The sequence below is a fragment of the Euprymna scolopes genome, chromosome 17, assembly GCF_053919585.1.
Source record: "Euprymna scolopes isolate OS-2025 chromosome 17, ASM5391958v1, whole genome shotgun sequence".
Classification (NCBI taxonomy): domain Eukaryota; kingdom Metazoa; phylum Mollusca; class Cephalopoda; order Sepiida; family Sepiolidae; genus Euprymna; species Euprymna scolopes.
In genome coordinates, this window is record NC_136498.1 from 116,693,246 (window position 1) to 116,719,492 (window position 26,247).

General features: G+C 31.9%; 1 protein-coding gene across 1 annotated transcript in view; it reads right to left on the reverse strand.

Moving 5' to 3' along the window:
- LOC145296917 (guanylate cyclase soluble subunit beta-2-like) overlaps positions 1-26,247 on the reverse strand; it is a 120,646-nt gene that overhangs the window by 59,811 nt on the left and 34,588 nt on the right. Inside the window, exons 3-4 of the mRNA XM_080143081.1 lie at positions 5,434-5,528; positions 3,507-3,767 (exon numbers count right to left, since the gene is read on the reverse strand). Of these exons, the coding sequence (XP_079999207.1) occupies positions 3,507-3,767; positions 5,434-5,528 (356 nt within the window). The remainder of the gene's footprint in view (positions 1-3,506; positions 3,768-5,433; positions 5,529-26,247) is intronic.

The window sequence follows — 26,247 nt, forward strand, 5'->3', positions numbered from 1 at the left end:
CTTATTTCAGTCTCTTATTAGGTTGTCTAATTTCAGCTTCCTGTCTTCAGCTTATTTCAGTCTCTTATTAGGTTATCTAATTTCAGCCTCCTGTCTGTTCAGCTTATTTCAGTCTCTTATTAGGTTTTCTAATTTCAGCCTCCTGTCTGTTCAGCTTATTTCAGTCTCTTATTAGGTTGTCTAATTTCAGCTTCCTGTCTGTTCAGCTTATTTCAGTCTCTTATTAGGTTGTCTAATTCCAGCCTCCTGTCTGTTCAGCTTATTTCAGTCTCTTATTAGGTTGTCTAATTTCAGCTTCCTGTCTGTTCAGCTTATTTCAGTCTCTTATTAGATTATCTAATTTCAGCCTCCTGTCTGTTCAGCTTATTTCAGTCTCTTATTAGGTTGTCTAATTTCAGCCTCCTGTCTGTTCAGCTTATTTCAGTCTCTTATTAGGTTGTCTAATTTCAGCTTCCTGTCTGTTCAGCTTATTTCAGTCTCTTATTAGGTTTTCTAATTTCAGCCTCCTGTCTGTTCAGCTTATTTCACTCTCTTATTAGATTGTCTAATTTCAGCCTCCTGTCTGTTCAGCTTATTTCAGTCTCTTATTAGGTTGTCTAATTTCAGCTTCCTGTCTGTTCAGCTTATTTCAGTCTCTTATTAGGTTGTCTAATTTCAGCCTCCTGTCTGTTCAGCTTATTTCAGTCTCTTATTAGGTTGTCTAATTTCAGCCTCCTGTCTGTTCAGCTCATTTCAGTCTCTTATTAGGTTGTCTAATTTCAGCCTCCTGTCTGTTCAGCTTATTTCAGTCTCTTATTAGGTTGTCTAATTTCAGCCTCCTTTCTGTTCAGCTTATTTCAGTATCTAGTTTATTTGTTTAATGTTATCCGCTTGTCTACTGGTTTGGTTTCTGCCTTTTGTCTCTTTGTCTCGTCTCTACTTTCAGCCTTTTGTTTGCTAAAATAGGTTTTTTCTTCTCTTTTCTGTTTGTGCGTGTTGTAATCTCTTGTCTACTCGAAACCCCTCCAGTCTCTTGTCTTCGTCCAGTGTTTCAGCCACTTATCTGTTCGTCTACTTTCAGTCGTCATTTTGTTCATCACTTTCTCTCCAACTTTCTTCGTGTGCTTTTGCTTATTAGCAAAACGTTTGCATTTTTCTATTTGAACATCCTTCATTAATTTACTGATCAATCAGAACGCCCAATTTATTATCCTTATTGGTATGACGTCACATCCGTCTGGCGATAAATTAATCCCATTAATATATAAGCGTGATTAGACTAAATATATAGATAGGAGTAGACTGATATAGATAGATAGATAGATAGATAGATAGATAGATAGATAGACAGACAGACAGACAGACAGATAGATAGATAGATAGAGAGATAGATAGATAGAGAGATAGATAGATAGATAGATAGATAGATAGATAGATAGATAATGCCAGTCTGAGATAGATAGACAGATAGATATATGATAGATATATAGATACAATCAGATCGAGATATATAGTAAGACTAGAGGAAATATGACCCCTTGGTTCTCTCTCGTTCTCTCTCTCTCTCTCTCTCTCTCTCTCTCTCTCTTTTCTACATACATATATATATACATATACATATACATATATATATGTGTGTGTGTGTGTGTGTGTGTGTGTGTGTGTGTGTGTGTGTGTGTGTGTGTGTGTTGAATCAGTAAAACGTGAGTTTGCAACCCAGTTAATTTTAAAAAAGGTAAACAAAAACAAAATCAAAAATTAGTCTTTCTATTTCTTATCTATCTCTTTTTCTCTCTGTTTTCCTCTCTCTCTCTCTCTCTCTCTCTCTCTTTCTTTCTTTCTCTTTCTCTCTCTCTCTCTCTCTCTCTATCTCTCTCTCTCTCTCTCTGTATTTACATTTATTTTCTTCGGTTGAACATGAATATTTGTGCTTATATTCCCTATTGTTTATAATCTACAATTCAAATTTTCTGTTTATAATTATTAATTTTTCTTAGGTTTAACTCTTAATAAACACAGAAAGAGAGACAGGGGCAAAGAGAGAGATACAGCGACAAAGAAAGAGAGGGAGAGAGAGATAGATAGATGGAGAGTGAGTGGAGATACAGAAGCGAGAGTGATAAAAATGGTATAAATTAAGAAAAAAAAACATACAATGAGAGAGGGTGATAATAATAGGTAACCACTTAGTAAGACATGTCTAACTTGGTGAGCAAATTACAAATGATGACTAGTTAGAACAATTAAGAAGAATTTTTTTTAAAAACATAACTCAATCCCTAAACCATAGAAACTATTTAACAGATATTTTGTGCGATAAGAATATATAAATCTTATGTAAACAAAAATTGATTAATTCAACTTTAGTACAATTACTGCGAGAACTTGGACTTGTTAAACTTGCCGAGAGTGGGTAGGAAGGGAAGTAAGACGCTCTCGCGTGTGGACGACGTTGGACCGTTTTTCTATAATAAAATACCGGGTGCCCGGATTTGATACGTTATATAGACACGTTAGTATCGTCATATACGGCACAATCTCGTTGACACATCGGTTCTCGCCAGATCACCAAAATTAAGCAACCTTGGGCCTGGCCAGTACCAGATGGGTGATCATTTGGGAAGGCGAGGCGCTGTATGTACCACGAGGTAAAATACCAGGTTGAGAAACTGGCGCGATCTATCCTTCTCTCGGGGGTAGATGGGACTCTCTTAAGCCGTGGAACGCAACCGATTTAGTGATGGTGTCACGATAAAAAATACCCTTGATAGCCCTAGCGAAGCAGCAAGTATTCAGCTACCGACAAGATTTGAATTACACTACAAACTCATGTAGTGAGTTCAGTCTAGGCTACGGCCACGCTGGATGGAGTATCACTAAATCTCGCTGAACGTATAAAATATACTTCGTCTCTTTTTAGTAGTTAATGTTTGGTTTTCAAGCAGAACACACGTGTGTCAACTTTATCAGTTTGTTACCGTCACAAGAAAAGATTGCTTGTGACCAACGTCTCTCCCCACACATACTTTACTCGTCGGTAAGATAATTCCATATTATAGACAAGCATGGGTGCCCGGCGTTGCCCGGGTGTTTGGAGGTGTGTGTTGAGAAAAAAAAACAAAAGTTGTTATAGGCAGGCAGGCTCGAACCCTACCCCGAAGGAGGAAAAGAACGTGAAAAAAAACGTGACGTCTTTGCTGTTGCACCCATCGCCAAACCGGATGTGACGAATATTTAAATTAAGGCTAGTCAATCGAAAAGAGGGGATGACTTTTGAAAATATCGGCGATAAAAAGCGACCCCTTCTTGTAGAAAAGTGTCCCGTTGAGGGCGAAGGAATTAAGGTTTTTAGCCAAGTTTTCGATATTTGTCGTCCGAAGAGTCGAGCTTCAAAACGATACCAACTTCGTGAAAAACTGTCGGCTCTGTCGAAAGTTTTAGGCCGACATACAAACATACATACATACATTTAAACAAACAGGTGAAATTTATATTATAGAAGATAACCGCGAACTGTATAGACCTACCTTTAATCATGGGATAAAATCCGGAACATAATGAATAGCAGTGTAGCGTTATTTGCTTTTGGTTTCCTTCGGATTCACATCGACATGACTGCACGACGGGACCCAGCATCTCATCGGCCGTGATCCACTGTAAATAGTCAAGGTTCTGCAGAAATTCCAACCAATCTTTGGACACATTGCGAAGAATCAGGTTTTCCATCTGTGACAAATGCCGGAAATGATAGTCTCCCAGACATTCCAAAAGCGTATCCCTTGAAACACCTAAAATATAGAAGAGCGAACAGTGTGAAGATTAGAAACTACTGTGACGAACCAGAAACCCCCTTTTCGCCCCCCCATAGAGTTCAATATTCTTGTGTTCTGTAGATGTGTGTATAAGAGGAAATGAAATATTAAATTTTATTTACACTTTCGTTAGCAAATTCGAATCACGATATTTTTCTTTTCTCCTCGACTGAGAGATTAATGTAAGAATTCGCACCTAAAAAATAAAACCGTGGTTTTATTTTTATTAGGAATATAATTTTAATTCCGAGCCTGCAGGTGCGTTTCTTTTGTTACGAATGGAAGTTTGGATATTTTTTTCTTAGTATATTTGCTAGTGATGGGACGATTCCAATATTTTTCCCGATTCGGATACAATTACCGATTCCGATTCTTTATAAATATCTAAATATTTAACTATAAAAGCACATCTTAAATGTGTCTATATTTTCTCAAACGTAAAAATACACTCGTGGACCTATAGCGGTGGAAGATGTTTCTTTAACCACAATCCAATAAAAAAAAGATAATTAAAGGAATTGGTTTTGGCATCGGAAAATAAGCTAAAATTTTTTCGATTCCGATACTGATTCCGATACCTCAGAAAGCTACGATTTTTCTGATTCCCGATTCTGATTCCGATTAATCGTCCCAACACTAATATTTGCGATTAATCGTGATTTTCATTACGAGATTGTTTACAAGAACAACATCAACGGCCTTTCGACTTTGTAAATCTGGTGTTGCGCTTATTCTTGCTATAGACTGCTTACAGCTTTTTCCCTTTCGGCAGAATTCTTTACGAGGTTACGACAGGATTGGAGTTTGAGTAGGTATAGCTGCAAGTGTCGTGCAAACAAAGACAACGAGCCTCATGGCGAACCTTAATTGATTTATTTATCCTTTTATAACTTTTTATAGCTTTGAATAAATTCAGAATGGCTACTCAAAATCAAATTTCATTTTTAAGCAGAAGCATTTTTGATTGATCGGAAAATACTATTTTAAATCTATTATATCCACCAGATTTTTTGAGTCGATCCATATGCGTAAATACTCATTTCCCAATAGAAGAAAAAAATTATAGTTTAATTTTGTTAATTATAACCATAAATAAATATTTGTATCATATATTATTAATATTATTAACTAGAGTAGAAGAGTGTAACTTTGACAACTGAATTTTACCAAGTACTTTATCCACTACACCACCGATCCCGGAGGTTGAAGGTTCAATCCTCATTGCGGGCGACCCTAAAAATACAATTGCAAATTACTTAAGACTTATAACCATCTGGCGGAACGAGAGCATGCTACTACCATGGATTAAATAAAGAGTTCTGTTTGAAAATGTTTGCAGATTCCAGAGCTCAACAGAAACATTCCCAAGTTAGACAAGATACACCCGAAGAAGATCGGAGGTTACATCGAACGAAACGTTGTGAAAATAACACTCAAGGTGAAAACAGTAGTCCGACGAATCCAAATAATACGAATGACGGTTAAACAGAGATGAATTTAATTCCATTCTTACGCAATCATTACATTAATGAAACACAGACAACTCTATATTCGCTGCTACTACCAGGCCGTAAATATATAATTATGATTCTTATGAATAAATTCGTATAGGAAAGTTTTTCATACAAAATGCTTGAATTACCTGTTGTGTTCAAAATGACAGCAATTGTATTTTCCGTGGCAAAATTGTCGAGGTTTGATTCCTTACGAAAACTTCGATTCGGTCCAAGACGGTCCCTGTAAAGAACGTGGCAATAATCGTTATTACTTAGAGATTGTATAAAAGAGAATGTTTCTTTTTATATAGAAATCGCTCCAGACAATGTATGAAGCCATCTGATGTAAGAGCTAAAAATAATCTTTCAGCATCGAAAACTAACCAACGTTAAATGTTAAGTGGAGAGATTTCAACCCCCTAAACAGCAATTCTTCTCCCTTTGTCAGAAACATCGCTTATGGAACGTGAGGACTAGAGGTAAAAATATGGGAGGCGATAGTTACGAGGCTACCAGAAGTAAATCTCATACGTAAGAGAGTTTACTTTAAAGTTTGTTAATGTATTTGGGGGTTGTTTTTATTGATCTTAAGATGTGTTTATGGTGACCAGCTTTGCAGCTCGTCACCCTTTTTAATAACACAACTGAATGTTTTGAACTATCACGTGACTTTCACTACGTTTGAACCAAAGTGACCTTTACCTTTTGTTACTGGTTGATTTCTGATTTCTGATCAACACAGCATTTCGAAATCAAATCAAGACGCAGCGAAGGTGGCATTTAGCACAATAGCATATTCAATATGGCAGATACGTTACTGTGGACTAAGAAATTATTACTTTATCTTCGCTTAGCTTTTAACCCATATGTTCGATTTCAGATATAATCAACCATTTGAGTCAAGGAGAGACCATCTATGACGGTAAAATTCGCTTGTGCCATGCTGCCAGGCTTTATTCCTGTGCCGCCCTCGATTTAATCAGCCCGGTAATCGACTTACCTCGATTCAGCATCCAATTCGTTCGATCCAAGGTAGCTTGTCTTTTCAGGGCAATGTTTCTACTACAGTTTAATAGTATTTTTGAGCAACTCATCAAATACACGTTTTCGCCGACTGCAAATACACCTGCTCTTTTCATGGTAACTTGCCGTTTATATTTTGTGTGGTTCAACTTGTACTTCCCAGGACCATTTCTGTTCTAGTCTGTTCAGCAGTCACCTAACCTAGATGCGACAATTACACCCAAACTAACCTGGAAAGACCTGCCATGCTGCTTAGCTAAACTCAGTGACCATGCACTCTTCATCTACTCTTTCTGTAACACCTGCAGTTGATGCAACATTTTTCACTAACCTTTACGCCTTAATAAACCAGTTAATTTGTTATTTATAAATTCAACTACTGTGTTTGTCATCTCTCGTTGAATATGCCTCGTTTCTTAAAATAGTTGCAAGACCGATTGTAACATTTTGCATAAGACAAATATTTAACGAGCAACTTAAACAAACGTGTATTCGCTGCACTTGTAAGGTTTTGTCAGTAGGCGAGTAACAAACAAATCAACCAATCAATGTTTTTACATACGTGCGCAGTCGTTGTGGGGTATATGGTTAGAAAAGAAGAAAAAAAAGAAACGTACCGGGCGTATCTGCATCGCTCTTTGGGAAAGAAGAAGGAAAGGATGGCCAGCGCATTTGTATACGCGAAGGGCATCTTGGGAAGGCAGAGCATGATGGGAGAAGCTATTTTTTCCCCTGTCTCTTCCTTTTTTTTTTCTAGATAGGAGGATATAAAAGCAGGGGAAAATTCCCTGGGGCAGCAGAGAGAAAAAAGTCGTGAACATCTCTTGAAAAATTTTTTGTATTGCTGACGTTCGGATTGTGCGGTGTGACATTGGTGGCGAGAGGCTAGGTGTGGTCGATTGGAAAAGAAGAGAGCAGAAACGTGCTGTTGTCGAGAGAGTGAATCACTCCTTCCCGAACCCCAGAACCGAATCCTGATTATAACCCTAGAGTCGCTATTCTTCATTCTTTTATAGTTACCTCTCCATGTGTGTGGCCGTTGTTCTGTATAGTTGCATTTCTATTGGCTGTTGATCGGTTGTTTAACTCAGGCGGACAAAACACATGTATGGAAACACAATAGAGGCTAGTTGGTATTTTAAAAAGTATTTATTAAGGAGAGAAATGTCGTTCCCGAGGGGAGATACTAAAATTAATTCCTTCTTACTACATTTTTTTTAGTTAAGTTTAAAATGGTCGACAAGTGGAAAGGTCTTGACGAGATATTCTCTTAGACTTCTAAATTGTGGAAACATCTGGTGTGGCTGCTTCCTTGCCTCAAACTACCTCGAATCTTTCCCCTTTCTCAGACACGTGATGTTCTCATCGACACCTACTTCTAGCGTGTTTTGTCTAGTGAGCTAACCCTCGATCCCTTCCATCCTCACGCACACTAGGTGCACTTCAGTTTCCCGCCAGGTTATTCTAAGATTATTTAATGTAAAACTTCCGTAAAATTCATATTAGTTAACAGTATCTCTACTTACTGGTGTAGGGTACCAATACATATATGCAGCACACGCGTGTGTATAACAAAACGAATACGTACAAGGAATGTCGAATCGATGAGTAAATACAAATCTCTCTGAAACGAGAATATTTTTACATCCTATCGCTTTTAAGAATCAGTAAAAAGTAGGCTAATTCCAAAGACGGTTTTTCGTTTAGGATGACCGAGTCTCTGAAAGACAATGCATGACAGAAGTGAGTGACGTCAGCGAATTCATTTTAGGAAATGATTAATGAAAGAATGAGATAGAAATTTATACATAAATGTTCCTTGAGATCCGAATTGGTTCATTAAGAAACGATAAAGAAAGTTTCTTTAAAATGTCGCAACTGAGTTGGCAAGTTAGCGGTCAAACAGAAACGTTAAGAGAAATACGAGGCGCCTTCAATAAGTTTCCAGACATTTTCGTATGAGCACTTTTACTTATAGTACACACATGAAACTCTAATCCCCTTCTAAGTAATCTCCTTCGACTGTAATGCACTCGTTGTACCGTTTCAACAACTTCTGGAAGGCCAATAGAAGTCGTCTAGTGTGTGCGGGTTATTGGCCCTCGTCACAGCCTTTTTCATCTCTTTAATTGTCTCATAACGACAGCCTCTAAGACTTTACGTGAGCTTAGGAAATAACCAAAAGTCACAGGGAGCAAGGTCTCGTCTGCAGGAAGGGTGAGGAACTGTCTTGATGTCCATTTTAGTCAAAAACTCTGTGACAAGGATGAAGTTGTTGACTTGTGTATTCGCCCAAATCTTCCGCATTTTCAGTTCCTTACAAGTAATTGTGTGTACAGTTCCCACACTGACATCAAACTGTGCACTTATTGTCTTTATAGACAAACGACCGTCCTTAGACATGAAATCCTTTATTTGGCCAATCAACTCTCGTGTTCTGACTTCCTTACTCTTCTCACACCTCTCATCATCCCTCAAAGACTCCCTGCCTTCCTTGAATTTCTTATGCCACTCAAAAACTGGTGCTCGATTTATGCAAGATGGTCCAAAAGCAGTCTAAAGCATTCTATACATTTCTGTGGTATTTTTTCCAAGTTTAAAACAGAATTTTATTGCATATGTTTTTTTTTTAAGTATCCAGATTGCATTTTTGAAATTTACCAGCTGTGACAATCAGGCTTTAGTAGGATGTATTCCAATTTCTGCTGTAGCTGTTTATTTGAATATGAAATCATAAAAATTGGTCAGTCATCTCATAAGGTCTAAAGCAATAACATACTGAATTTTCAAGAGTCTACAACAATTTTAAATGTCTGTACAAAAAAATAAATTGTAGAAACTTATTGAAGGCACCCCGTAGCTGTTAAAATACATAACTGGAGACTAATATCAGGATTCTTTGGCTTTTTATAGCCTTGATCGGCTCCCGAAAATAGAATTTTTATTTGAAGCAAGGACGCTTCTGGTTGTCTAAAATAGACCATTTTTATTAATTATTTTTATCGGATATTTTGCGTCGATTACTATGGGCGAAATGTCTATTTTACGCACTGTTCTATTCGGATGCCGCATGGTTAACATCCGGTTGTCTGTACATCACGCTTGCTAGTCGCTTCCATCAGTAAAAAAGAAGAAAAGATCAGATAAACAGAATAAATAGGAATTGTGTCTAACTTTTGTAATACATTATATCGGGTTATGGTGTGTAGATATTAGTGGTGGGACGATTCCAATATCTTTTCTGATTCCGATACAATTACCGGTTCCGTAATAAATTCCCGATTCCGATACAACTACCGATTCCGATTCCGATTCTTTATAAATCTCTGAATATTTAAATATAAAAGTGCTATTTTTCCCGATTACTGTAAAAACACATCCTGAATGTGTCTATGTTTTCTTAAACATAAAAACACACTTCGTTTAATCTGGCATTCGGTAGTGCTTGGGTTTAGGGGTTTCGACACTTACAAAGCATCACTCACTTGGCTGATAATAAGAAATGCCCTCTCGGTCGGCAATAAATTTTCGTCTTACTACCGAATTGTGTTCTTTTGCGGTAACTGGGAGAAAACTACTAGTCACACCTTATACTGTGCTATCATGCAACCGCTATGAAAGTTAGTTAAGGCCTACACGGTTTGCATGTTGAATGGGCAGTGTAACGACATACGTGACCGCTATCAATTGAAGTTACCGTTATCCATAGAGTAAGCCCTGTTCGGTTACAAAAGACAGAAAAATTCTAGCATTCTTGAAATTCCACGGTATCAAAATGCAAAAGGATCGCTGTACGTCCCATTATTTATAGAAGTTCTTCAGTCAACCGGTCGATGTGTCGTTATTCATGAGAGGTTTCCTCTCGGCGGTTTGATGTGCATCGTCTAGTAGCATAAAATGTTCTAATGAATGTGTGTATATAGAGTGCATATACATTTGTATATACGTGTTACAGTCATCTATATAACGTGTGTATATACGTGTGTTCGTCTAGTCTAGTTTTTATATTGTTCGTTGAATTGATGCGTGTATAACACTTACGACAGTATTGATATATTAATACATGCAGTTTAACAACGGACATTAACATTTACAACAGAAAAGGACAAATAACTATTCTCTGAAAGTCTTAACATCGAGCCAATGGGAAAAACATACCTGGTCCATTTTTGGTCTTGATGTGACGGGTCCTCGGAAAAGCTGCAAATGAAGATTCGTAAAACTCGAAATCTTGGAGGTAATTACAGCAGCTTTATTCCAGATGTTTTCCCCATTAGAAAGCTGAAACGCTGGTCCTAGACTATTGCCATTTCTAATTCCCTGTACTCGAAAACATTATGATCTAAAAGAACATCTCTTTCTCCACCCCCACCCCCTGGCCACCGGCTCAGTCTGCTCTCTCTCTCTCTCTCTCTCTCTCTCTCTCTCTCACTGCCGCCTCTTAACTAACAAATGATACGTGTCTTTCAAGCTCTCGCCTAAAAGTCAACGTCACGTTAAGTGACCTCTACGTAAAACTACGTCAGACTGTAGAGGTCAGACCTATTGTTAAATTGTTGTTTGCGTTCTAACATTCTTTTCTATTAAAACATTTTTCCATAAATACTTTTATCCGTAAATATTTATTTCGCTATGATAACATTCTTTCTGACATTCTATTTTTATTAATTTAATAACGATTGTCGACTAGCACATCTTCAGCGTTACGCAGGCAATATCTAACACTACAACTCATATTAAATTGAAGAATATAAGAGGAACTGTCTACCTTATACGCAAACAAATAAATATTTAAAGCTAAAACGACTGCACTATATCCCGGGTAATACCGAGTAGATACATAGATGCTAGTAAATAGTAAAATAACAATGTGTAAGTGACGTAGAGGTGAGAAACACAGGATTATAGAATTTACAAACAAGACAGGTCACTCATTTGTATTTTGTATCGTTGCCTCCTCAGCGTGACGTATAATTTTTGTTGCATTCGATACTTTAAGGCCTTATTCTATGGCGCGTTGAATAATAAATTTTAAATACGTCAAACGCTTTTCTTTTTCTTTTTTTAATGATAGAAACCGCGGACGATTAGCGTATTCGTTTTCTTATCTTTTCACATTTCGCCTTTTTCTTTCTTTTTTTTTTTTCCTTTTTTTGCGTGACTTCTTTGGCAATATCTTTCAATAAGATTTTATTTTAGTTCTGTTATTTCTGATGTCGCCTAGCAACTAACAATTAATTTTATTTATTTATTGAGAGACCCAGATCTTCAGGCAAGTTAGGATTACAACTGAGGCGGAGTAGGTGTATGTTTTATCTAATTCAGGGTATCTCAGTTCAGTGTTTTTCTTAATATCAAGCACTCGTCATCATATCGTATGAATCCGAAAATTCTATTGCTGGTAATGGTTTCCCTGATATTTTTCTAGGCAGAAATCTTCTTAAAACTACATCTGGTACTTACGACAGCGACCACGTGAAGGTTGCCAACATCCTAAGTGAAAGCGATTTTTGTGGAACGAACTAGATTCAAACTTAGAACACTCAGGTCGCCAGTTCGTATCATTAACCATTTGCCCAGAACGTGATGGTGATCGAATGGTTAACGACACAGACTGACGACTTGGGTGCCCCAAGTTCGAATCCAGTTCGTTCCACAAAAATCACTTTCACTTAGGATGTTGGCAACCTTCACGTAGTTCCTCTCGTAATCCCTGACGTCTTTGTAGAAAGAGTTTTAACTAGAAAACTATTATTACCAAGCATAGACTTTTCGGATTCATACGACATAATGATGACCACGTGATCACCGTTACCTCCCAATATCAAGCACTGATGTACGATTTCAATTTTTAGAGGTTTTAAGCTACCAATAATGTTTATGCGAACTTTTAATTTTTTTACCAACTACCTATTCCGGTATATCTTTCTCGCACACGACGGCGCCCTCTTGTGTGTTGAATTATGATTAGGGCAACAGAATATTCTTATAATTGTTTTAACTCTCGTGTATATATCCGACACAGTTAGACACCGTTAATCAACCGAGAACTACATCACTCTATACAAAAACATCACTCTATATAAAAACATCGCTCTATATAAAAACATCACTCTATATAAAACATAACTCTATATAAAAACATCACTCTATATAAAAACATCACTCTATACAAAAACATCGCTCTATATAAAAACATCACTCTATATAAAAACATCACTCTATATAAAAACATCGCTCTATATAAAAACATCACTCTATACAAAAACATCACTCTATATAAAAACATCACTCTATACAAAAACATCACTATATAAAAACATCACTCTATATAAAAACATCACTCTATATAAAAACATCACTCTATATAAAAACATCACTATATAAAAACATCACTCTATATAAAAACATCACTCTATATAAAAACATCACTCCATATAAAAACATCACACTATATAAAAACATCACACTATATAAAAACATCACTCTATATAAAAACATCACTATATAAAAACATCACTCTATATAAAAACATCACTCTATATAAAAACATCACTATATAAAAACATCACTATATAAAAACATCACTATATAAAAACATCACTCCATATAAAAACATCACTCTATATAAAAACATCACTATATAAAAACATCACTCTATATAAAAACATCACTATATAAAAACATCACTCTATATAAAAACATCACTCTATATAAAAACATTACTCTATATAAAAACATCGCTCTATATAAAAATATCACTCTATATAAAAACATCACTCTATATAAAAACATCACTCTATATAAAAACATCACTATATATAAAAACATCACTCTATATAAAAACATCGCTCTATATAAAAACATCACTCTATATAAAAACATCACTCTATATAAAAACATCGCTCTATATAAAAACATCACTCTATATAAAAACATCACTCTATATAAAAACATCGCTCTATATAAAAACATCACTCTATATAAAAACATCGCTCTATATAAAAACATCGCTCTATATAAAAACATCACTCTATATAAAAACATCGCTCTATATAAAAACATCACTCTATATAAAAACATCACTATATAAAAACATCACTCTATATAAAAACATCACTCTATATAAAAACATCACTCCATATAAAAACATCACACTATATAAAAACATCGCTCTATATAAAAACATCACTCTATATAAAAACATCACTATATAAAAACATCACTCTATATAAAAACATCACTCTATATAAAAACATCGCTCTATATAAAAACATCGCTCTATATAAAAACATCTATATACATAGCTGGAGACTGATATCAGGATTCTTTGGCTTTACATACGACATTGACCATTTTTTTTAATAAGCACAAAAATGTCAACGGATATATATATTCAAGAAAAGAAGTAAACACCTGTATGTCGAAAGAAGGCAAAACAAGTGAAGCATGCATGGTCCTCCATCAATGCACAGTGAACGAGACATAAAAAAAAATGACTAAGTTCAGCATCCTTCCATTTATCCCCCCCCCAAATCCCCAGGGAATGTCAAATCTTGGTGTAAATGAATAAACAGTACAGTTTTAGGCCTTAACATATGTAAATTTGACTTCTGCACCATATAAAAAAGAAATGACTAAGTCTATCATTTGCCCCTCCCCATTTAGCCCCAAAAGTCCCCAATTTAAATTTGAGTTCAGCACCATGCAAAACTGCTAAATAGACATGCACAGAAAATTTTGGACAAATATGGTAAAATAGTCCTAAAAATGGAGTCTTTTTATTAGGCCTTAAAGAGCCCCACCCCCCGGGGCTCACCCAAGAGTTATCGCGAAGTATAGACAAACAAAATTATATAGAAATCAGTTAGTTACAACTTTTCAGAAAGTTTTATAAAAATCCAAGGCATCAATTTTTTTTTTTTTTTTTTTTAATAAGCACAAAAGTGACAATTTTAGCAATTTTAACCCGAAAGGCAACTCGGGGGAGGGGGGTCCCTGAAAATCCGTTTTGTTACTTTTTTTTTTACTAATATCGTGTTTAATGTTTGTGCAAAATTTCCAAAAATTCCAAGGCGTAGTTATTTAGAAAAGTGCCGAAAGACGAAGGGACGAACGAACAAGGGTGAATTTACAGGTGCCCCCGATAAAAATGTAAAAATGAAGAAACAGTTGGTTATTTTGTTTTACAACGCATTTATTCATGCTGAATCCAGTAATCTTGTAGATAGCTTTGCTGCTTCACGTCCTTTGCATCTCCCATCATCAACTCGTACTGTTTGGTTTGGTTGTCCTCTAGTGGATTCTGTTGTTTTTGAGCCCTACAGAACATGGTTGAGTTTTGTAAAGGGAAACGGTTATAACATTATTGTTTGGTGCATTTAAGACGGAGAGAAGAGTAAGAAAAAGAAAGGAGACCGGATAAGGGGGCTTCTGTTTTTTTTGTTTTTTTTTAGCTTTGCAGAACATGATTGAGTTTTACAAAAGTTAAAAGACAAAAACAAAAGGTTTTAATGTACTGTGCATTTGTGTGAAAGAGCAAATATCTTCAGACAGCCTAATCTGGTAGCACCAGAGAAGAAACAGTTGATTTACACATATACACCTTCGTTCTCATGTGATACGCACGCGTATTTCCGCTCGACAACGAATTTTTCTTTTCTTCTGTCCATATTGTCGTCTCTTACATTAGCGACTGACGAAGGCGGCCGTGCAAGAGTTCACAAGTATAAAAAATCAAATCAAACAAAGCCACAAAAAGACACTTTCTGCAAATATCAGTTGCACTCTGCATGAGTGTGTGACACCATCGACCCTTTAAACGTTTTGTGTGTGTTTATATGTTTGTGTATTTGTGTGTTAGTATGTTTGTGTATTTATGTGTTAGTGTGTTTGTGTGTTTGCATGTCTTCTTAAAACGTTTGACATCCGCACTGAACCCGTTAGAACCTGGTATAATTAAAAGGAACGATCTCTCGGACACATAATATCGAAAAATTACAAAAAAAAGTCGTTAATTATTTAATGTGGAAATATCGTTTTGTTTGAAGGGAGTCAAGCAAACATCTTGGTTTCGACACTGTTTGTTAATGGCATATAAGCGCGAACGGTCAATTTGTTGTTTAATTTAAAAAAGCGAAATTTGCCACGTCATAACATCAGTGACATCTTCGTCTAACCAATAATGTTCACTTACGAACTTAAGTTTTGCAAGTTCGCGCCCAGCACGGGCCATTTTCTTTAAATAACGTTTTCTCTCTCTCCTGTCTTTTTAACTTTCTAACGCGCGCCCACCACGCAGCATTTTTCCCTTTTAATAACATGATAAAATGGCACTCAAGCCACATTTTTTTAATTTTTTTATTGTTTTTATTGACTCTATTATAATATATACTATACTATACTAGCATTTCAGCCCGGCGTTGCCCGGATGTTTGGCAGTGTATGTTGAGCAAAAAAAAAAAATGGTAGTAGGAAGGCAGGCTCAAACCCGTACCACAAAGGAGGAAAAGAATGGGGAAAAAACCTGACGTCTTTGCTGTTACGACCACCGCCAAACCGGAAGTGGCGTAGGTTTTAATTAAGGCTAGACAATCGAAAGGAGAGGATGACTTTCGAAAATATCGGCGAAAAAAGCGACGCCCATCCCCCTGTAGAAAAGTGCCCAGTTGAAAGTGAAGAAATTAATGTTTTTAGCCAATTTTTCGATATTTGTCGTCTGAAGGGTAAAACTTCAAAACGATACTGATCTTGTGAAAATTCGTCGCCTCATAGGCAGACATGCAAACATACATACATACATTTATATATTGGTAACTCAAATTTTAGACCCAAACTGATTAAAAAGCTTGCCCTATCTCTGAATACCCTTTATGTAAAATTTCAAATGTTTAAACCAGAAATTGTCTGAGTAATTTGGTAGAGACCGAAGCGGTCAAATGTAGTTAAAAGTCTCTCGCCACCATAGGCCAAACGTTCATCTTTCCCGGTACGCCATTTCTCCGGTGCTTTCCACGTGGTGCATTTTTTCTTTCCCTTCTCTTCCTCTGCTGTGTCGTTACTTCGCGCACTAGCTCGGTCATTTGCATATGTATTATGCGGTTACTGCTGCTACCAGGGCTAGCGGCTCTGTTATATCTGAACGGAGCCGTTTATTTAGCCCATGGGATTAGCATGCTCTCGTTCTGACAGCCTAAGTAATTTGCAATGATATTCTGAGTGTCGCTCGCAACGAGGATTGAACCTTCACTCTCCAAAAGAGTGTAACTTTACAACTGAATTTTACTAAGTACTTTATCCACTACGCTGTGAGTACACAACGTTGTGAAAATAACACTCAAGATGAGAACAGTAGTCCGAAGAATACAAATAATACAAAGACCAACAAGATGCACAGGAAAGTAAATCTCTTCATATTATGCCGCAAGGGAGATAACTCCGCTGTTATTATAAAATTAGAATTAATGTTCCTTTTTGTTTTTGTTTTTTGTATTTTGTAAAAACAAAAAATATTAGACAACATGAATTATCTCCCTTGTGACCCAATACGAACATATGTATTTCCCTTTGCGTCTTGTCTGCTTTTATTCATATATCAATGGAATCATCTATCAAACCGTCGCTATGGATACTGTGCCTGTTTCGCAGACCAAAGATATCGATATTCTGAGAAATTCAGTATCGTCTAAAATTGACTCCTATCTTCATGAAATATGGACGACCACTCTTAGATTGGAAAAAAAAGTACTTGTGGAATTTTTCATTTTGATTTCAAATGATGTATTTTCAAAAAAGTTTTCGTTATAATACCTTTACTTTATATGTCATTTTTAAGAGCGTTTTTCGTTCTATCTAATCATTTATCTAATCATCTATCTAATCATTTATCTAATCATCTATCTAATCATTTTTCTAATCATCTATCTAATCATTTATCTAATCATTTATCTAATCATCTATCTAATCATTTATCTAATCATCTATCTAATCATTTATCTAATCATCTATCTAATCATCTATCTAATCATTTATCTAATAATTTATCTAATCATTTATCTAATAATTTATCTAATCATGTATCTAATCATCTACCTAATCATTTATCTAATAATTTATCTAATAATTTATCTAATCATTTATCTAATCATCTATTCAATCATTTATCTAATCATTTATCTAATCATTTATCTAATAATTTATCTAATCATTTATCTAATCATCTATTCAATCATCTATCTAATCATCTATCTAATCATTTATCTAATCATTTATCTAATCATCTAACTAATAATTTATCTAATCATTTATCTAATCATTTATCTAATAATCTATCTAATCATTTATCTAATCATCTATTCAATCATTTATCTAATCATTTATCTAATAATTTATCTAATAATCCATTTAATCATTTATCTAATCATTTATCTAATAATCTATCTAATAATTTATCTAATCATTTATCTAATCATTTATCTAATCATCTATCTAATCATCTATCTAATCATTTATCTAATCATTTATCTAATCATCAATTTAATCATCTATCTAATCATTTATCTAATCATCTATCTAATCATTTATCTAATCATTTATCTAATAATTTATCTAATCATTTATCTAATCATCTCTATCTAATCATTTATCTAATCATTTATCTAATCATTTATCTAAACATTTATCTAATCATCTATCTAATCATTTATCTAATCATCCATTTAATCATTTATCTAATCATTTATCTAATCATTTATCTTATCATCTATCTAATCATTTATCTAATCATTTATCTAATCATCTATCTAATCATTTATCTAATCATCTATCTAATCATTTATCTAATCATCTATTTAATCATTTATCTAATGATCTATCTAATCATTTATCTAATCATTTATCTAATAATTTATCTAATCGTCTATCTAATCATCTATCTTTTCATTTATCTAATCATCAATTTAATCATTTATCTAATCATCTATCTAATCATTTATCTAATCATCTATCTAATCATTTATCTAATCATCTATCTAATCATCTATCTAATCATTTATCTAATCATTTATCTAATCATATATCTAATCATTTATCTAATCATCCATTTAATCATTTATCTAATCATTTATCTAATCATCTATCTAATCATCTATCTAATCATCTATCTAATCATTTATCTAATCATCCATTTAATCATTTATCTAATCATCCATTTAATCATTTATCTAATCATTTATCTAATCATTTATCTAATCATCTATCTAATCATTTATCTGATCATCTATCTAATCATTTATCTAATCATTAATCTAATCATTTATCTAATCATCTATCTAATCATTTATCTAATCATTTATCTAATAATTTATCTAATCATTTATCTAATCATCTATCTAATCATTTATCTAATCATCTATCTAATAATTTATCTAATCATCTATCTAATCATTTATCTAATCATCCATTTAATCATTTATCTAATCATTTATCTAATCATTTATCTTATAATCTATCTAATCATTTATCTAATCATTTATCTAATCATCTATCTAATCATTTATCTAATCATCTATCTAATCATTTATGTAATCATCCATTTAATCATTTATCTAATCATTTATCTAATCATTTATCTAATAATTTATCTAATAATTTATCTAATCATTTATCTAATCATCTATCTTATCATTTATCTAATCATCTATTTAATCATTTATCTAATCATCTATCTAATCATTTATCTAATTATCTATCTAATCATTTATCTAATCATCTATCTAATCATCTATCAAATCATTTATCTAATCATTTATCTAATCATTTATCTAATCATCTATCTAATCATCTATCTAATCATTTATCTAATCATCCATTCAATCATTTATCTAATCATCCATTTAATCATTTATCTAATCATCTATCTAATCATTTATCTAATCATTTATCTAATCATTTATCTAATCATCTATCTAATCATTTATCTAATCATTTATCAAGTCATTTATCTAATCATCCATTTAATCATTTATCTAATCATTTATCTAATCATTTATCTAATCATCTATCTAATCATTTATCTAATCATTTATCTAATCATCTATCTAATCATTTATCGAATTATTTATCTAATCATTTATCTAATCATTTATCTAATCATCTATCTAATCATTTATCCAATCGTTTGAATTATAATCGTTTTAAAACAGTCACGTCTTCTTTTCAAAACGTTTGATATAAGATGGAAAAAAGCATATTCACATTTTTTTTCATTTCAATTCAAGGTAGGCTAAAAAGTAGGTACTTTACGACAATCGGCGACGCTCAGCTCAGTGGTTAGACGCCGACGAAGCTCCACGACACTTCCCGAAACCAGAGTTGCACAAAAATGCTGATTGTTTAGTTGTCTACAACCGGTCTCATCCATTATAGTTTTTGAATGCAGGGGAAATCATTACAACGGTAAAGTACTGTCAACAAATAGATGAAATGCATCAGAAACTTCGGTAACAACACCCAGCATTAGTCAAGGCGCAATTCTTCTCCACTACACCCGACTGCATGTTGTTAAACCAACCATGCAGAAGTTGAACGAATTAGGCTATAAAATTCTGCCTCATCCGCAATACTCTCCAGACCTTTCACCTACCGACTACCACCTTTTCTGTGTGAGAAATGCTAAGGGATAACAAAAACCCTTTCAGCGACTTCATCGCTACCAGAACGCAAGATTTTTATGTTTTTGGCATAAATACACTTGTTTTGGGTTGCCAAAAGTGTATTGATTTTGATGGTGCGTATTTCGATTAATCAATTTTTGTTTGAGTCGAAATATGTTTATCTGAATTATAAAGTTAAAAACCGCAAGAATTTTCTTGTTAACCTGATATTTATTGCATAACCATTGTCTGTCAAAAATGTATTGTTGATTATTAGAGAGTATAAAATAGACCTTAAGGTTACCTTCGACAGCCTCGCGAACATTGCTTTCCTTGTACTTAAGTCATTTTTTAGATGTTCCTGACAAAAGGAAAAGAATTATGCTTTCTGTGGTAGGAACATTTTTTCCTCCCGGCCCCTAAATAAACAGAGTCTAAACCATTCTTGTAATGACATGTTCCCGTTTATGCTGGTTTTGTGCAGTTCTAGGAGGACTACACTCCCGGGCTTTACCTTCTCTCTTTAAGAAGGGGTTAATTTATTACTGATCGCCTGATGCGCCTCTGATGGGGGGGGGTGAATGCCGACGGGGCTGCCCAGGCATCTTCTGCAGGGCCAGAATGTTCTCCCCTCGAGGGCGCTGACTTTTCAATCCCAATTTCTGTGGGGAGAGATGCATATCTTCTAGGTCGGCGATTATTTTCTGTCCTCATCATTCAGCATCATTCAACCATCAATCTTGACCCTCATCCTTGATTGGCTTAAGGCCTTGATAAATGGATGCGAAAAGCAAAAAATACAACGAAGGATAATATCTTGAAAATGTGAAGAGGTGGTCATCGAATTTGGAATCTTTGAAAATATGTGTTTGTTTTTTATATAATGAGATTGTCAGTTGAATGATGACTAATACTGTGAGAGGATTGAAAATGAAAAGAAATGAATGACATGGACTAAATATGGTACTACTGCATTTACCGACCCACGATTTCCACGAAGTAACTCGGGTGAACTCGGCAGATGACGGGGATAACCGACTGAGCTTTCCTTTACTGTTACACCACTATCAGCAAATGATAATTGGAAAAAAAAAACCCAAAACATGGAAATACATTAAATAAAAAAGATAACACGAACCTACAATAAGTTTAATGAAGAAATTTTTTTTTTGTAAGAATTTTTTTTTTTTGATAAATGTTTTATTTCGATTTTTTTTTTCTTTTTTATTTTTGACCAAAAGTTTTAAATAAAACTTTTAAAGGAAGAAAGTTATTTATATAGTTTTTTTTTATGTATGGAAACATAAAAAAAAAAATGGAAGAATGTTGTAAGGAAAGTTTTTTTTTTATATAAATGTTTTTTTTTTATGTTACTGTTTGGTGGTTGAGGAAGGGATCTCTTCCAATCCACGAAATACTTACTTTCTATCTAACAACGATAAATAAGTAACTGTCTTTTCTGTTTTCTGTTTTTTTATTTATTTATTTTTGTGGCTTTCTGAATAATTCAATTTAATTTTTAATTTAATTTTCTTCCAATTTATTATATATATTTTTAAAAATACGTATGCTTACGTTATATATATTTTTTAAAATACGTAGTCTTACGTTATGTTATGTATATATTTAAAAATACGTATGCTTACGTTATATATATTTTTTTAAATATGTATACTGACGTTATATATATATTTTAAAATACGTATACTTACGTTATATATATTTTTACAAATACGTATACTTACGTTATATATTTTTTTAAAAATAGATAGTCTTACGTTATATATATTTTTAAAAATACGTATACTTACGCTATATATATTTTTAAAAATACGTAGTCTTACGTTATATATATTTTTAAAAATATGTAGTCTTACGTTATATATATTTTTAAAAATACGTATGCTTACATTATATATTTTTAAAAATACATATACTTACGTTATATATATTTTTAAAAATACGTATATTTACGTTATATATATTTTTTAAAAAATGTATACTTACATTGTTTATATTTTTAAAAATACGTATGCTTACGCTATATATATTTTTAAAAATATGCATACTTACATTATATATATATTTAAAAATATGTATACTTACGCTATATATATTTTTAAAAATATGTATACTTACATTATATATATTTTTTTAAATATGTAGTCTTACGTTATATATATTTTTTAAAATATGTAGTCTTACGTTATATATATTTTTAAAAATACGTAGTCTTACGTTATATATATTTTTAAACATATGTATACTTACGTTATATATATATTAAAAATACGTATATTTACATTATATATATTTTAAAAATACGTATACTTACGTTATATATATATTTTTAAAAATACGTAGTCTTACGTTATATATATTTTTAAAAATACGTATACTTACGCTATATATATTTTTAAAAATACGTAGTCTTACGTTATATATATTTTTAAAAATATGTATGCCAATGTTATATATATTTTTAAAAATATGTATACTTACGTTATATATATTTTTAAAAATACGTATACTTACGTTATATATATTTTTAAAAATATGTATACTTACGTTATATATATATTTAAGAATACGTATACTTACGTTATATATATTTTTAAAAATACATATACTTACGTTATATATATTTTTAAAAATACATATACTTACGTTATATATATTTTTTAAAATACGTATATTTACGTTATATATATTTTTAAAAAATGTATACTTACATTGTTTATATTTTTAAAAATATGTATGCTTACGCTATATATATTTTTAAAAATATGCATACTTACATTATATATATATTTAAAAATATGTATACTTACGTTATATATATTTTTAAATATATGTATACTTACATTATATATATTTTTAAAAATATGTAGTCTTACGTTATATATATTTTTAAAAATATGTAGTCTTACGTTATATATATTTTTAAAAATACGTAGTCTTACGTTATATATATTTTTAAACATATGTATACTTACGTTATATATATATTAAAAATATGTATATTTACATTATATATATTTTAAAAATACGTATACTTACGTTATATATATTTTTAAAAATACGTAGTCTTACGTTATATATATTTTTAAAAATATGTATACTTACGCTATATATATTTTTTAAAATACGTAGTCTTACGTTATATATATTTTTAAAAATATGTATGCCAATGTTATATATATTTTTAAAAATATGTATACTTACGTTATATATATTTTTAAAAATACGTATACTTACGTTATATATATTTTTAAAAATACGTAGTCTTACGTTATATATATTTTTGTTAATACATATGCTAACGTTATATATATTTTTAAAAATACGTATACTTACGTTATATATATTTTTAAAAATACGTATACTTACGTTATATATATATTTTTACGTAGTCTTACGTTATATATATTTTTTTTAAAATATGTATACTTACGTTATATATATTTTTAAAAATATGTAGTCTTACGTTATATATATTTTTAAATACGTATACTTACGTTATATGTATTTTTAAAAATACATATATTTACGTTATATATATTTGTAAAAATATGTATGCTTACGTTATATATTTTTAAAAATACGTATGCTTACGTTATATATATTTTTAAAAATATGTATACTGACGTTATATATATTTTTAAAAATACGTATGCTTACGTTATATATATTTTTAAAAATAAGTATGCTTACGTTATATATATTTTTAAAAATATGTATACTTACGTTATATATATTTTTAAAAATACGTATACTTACGTTATATATATTTTTAAAAATATGTACGCTTACGTTATATATATTTTTAAAAATATGTATGCTTACATTATATATATTTTTAAAAATATGTATACTTACGTTATATATATTTTTAAAAATACGTATACTTACGTTATATATATTTTTAAAAATATGTATACTTACGTTATATATATTTTAAAAAATATGTATGCTTACGTTATATATATTTTTAAAAATAGGTATACTTACGTTATATATATTTTTAAAAATAGGTATACTTACGTTATATATATTTTTAAAAATACGTATACTTACGTTATATATATTTTTAAAAATACGTAGTCTTACGTTATATATATTTTTGTTAATACATATGCTAACGTTATATATATTTTTTAAAATACGTATACTTACGTTATATATATTTTTAAAAATACGTATACTTACGTTATATATATATTTTTACGTAGTCTTACATTATATATATTTTTTTAAAAATATGTATACTTACGTTATATATATTTTTAAAAATATGTAGTCTTACGTTATATATATTTTTAAATACGTATACTTACGTTATATGTATTTTTAAAAATACATATATTTACGTTATATATATTTGTAAAAATATGTATGCTTACGTTATATATTTTTAAAAATACGTATGCTTACGTTATATATATTTTTAAAAATATGTATACTGACGTTATATATATTTTTAAAAATACGTATGCTTACGTTATATATATTTTTAAAAATAAGTATGCTTACGTTATATATATTTTTAAAAATACGTATACTTACGTTATATATATTTTTAAAAATACGTATACTTACGTTATATATATTTTTAAAAATATGTACGCTTACGTTATATATATTTTTAAAAATATGTATGCTTACATTATATATATTTTTAAAAATATGTATACTTACGTTATATATATTTTTAAAAATACGTATACTTACGTTATATATATTTTTAAAAATATGTATACTTACGTTATATATATTTTAAAAAATATGTATGCTTACGTTATATATATTTTTTAAAATAGGTATACTTACGTTATATATATTTTTAAAAATAGGTATACTTACGTTATATATATTTTTAAAAATATGTATGCTTACGTTATATATATATTTTTAAAAATACATACGCTTACGTTATATATATTTTTTAAAATATGTATGCTTACGTTATATATATATTTTTAAAAATACATATGCTTACGTTATATATATTTTTAAAAATACGTATGTTTACGCTCTTATTGGCTTAAGCCCCACAAAGCATTTGATATCGCTTTCTCATTGGTTATTCGTTTTTATCATTGAGATCGGCCTAAACGTTCCTCTCGTATAGCATTGCGATCGGCCGTTTCCGGATATTCCCGACATCTGTCGGGCACAGCTGTAATTTTGTGGAAATCACGGGTTGGTAAATGCAGAAGTACCTAAAATACGATTACCTAAAAGGACGGCTCGACAAGTATTTGTTGGCATTTGACTTGAAGTTGATCTGTTGTAGTATGTAGAGCATTAATCTCGCATTCATGTGTTCCAAAGATGAGAAGTTCTTTGCGGTGGTGGAAGTAAGATAAGTTCTTGCTGTGAATGTTTTACGGAGGGGGTAGGGATCGAAACCTAGTCGAATATCTTTCATAACGAAATATCAAGGTTTTTCGACATTAAAAGAAACAGGAATATTAGGAAGATCTTCATCATTCCAGTTACTTAGCTAATATACCCGATGAACCAAGTGCAAGAGAGATATAAACAATTGTACTTAAAGGGATGATTAGAATCTTAAAAAACGATATCTTGGTTGGAATGTTTGAGATAGTGGGTGAATATTCTGCAAGCAGTAGAATGCCCCATCCCAAATAAGAACAAAATAATAAAAATATCAATAAAAAAAAGAAAGGTATATATTATAGAGAAATACCATCAACGCTTTTTTTTTCTGTAATAAAGAGGTTTTAGCTAAGATAAAAGTCCTTCCTCCACGGAAGGACTTTTATCTTGCGGAGTCAATTTTGTATTCTGTCGAGACAAAACAGGGTACCCCTATCGGCACTTGGATTTTTTTTTTTTTAAATTTTGTACAAACATTAAACATGATATGAATAAAAAGTACCAGAACGGATTTTCTAGGAAAACACTGGTTGCCGGATGTGATATTAGTATTCCATCTTAGCACGTATCTGACGAGAGTTTAAATATGAGGTGACGCAGGAGGTGCAATAAAGGTGTGAAAAGAGATATTGTATGGTGGTTTAATGAATTCAAAGATACGAACTTAGGTTCTTCGTTAAAATAGCGAAAGCCGACAGTCGAAAACCGGGTTCTCATTATAAAAAAACGTGAAGCATAGTCTGTTGTGCTAGCCTTAGTTATTATTAGTTATTAGGGAAAAAACACGTGTGTGTTGGAAGAAAAAATGAAGCATGCATGGTCCCACGTGAGTGCACAGTGAACGAGGCATAAAAAATGACTAAGTTCAGCATTTGCACCCCC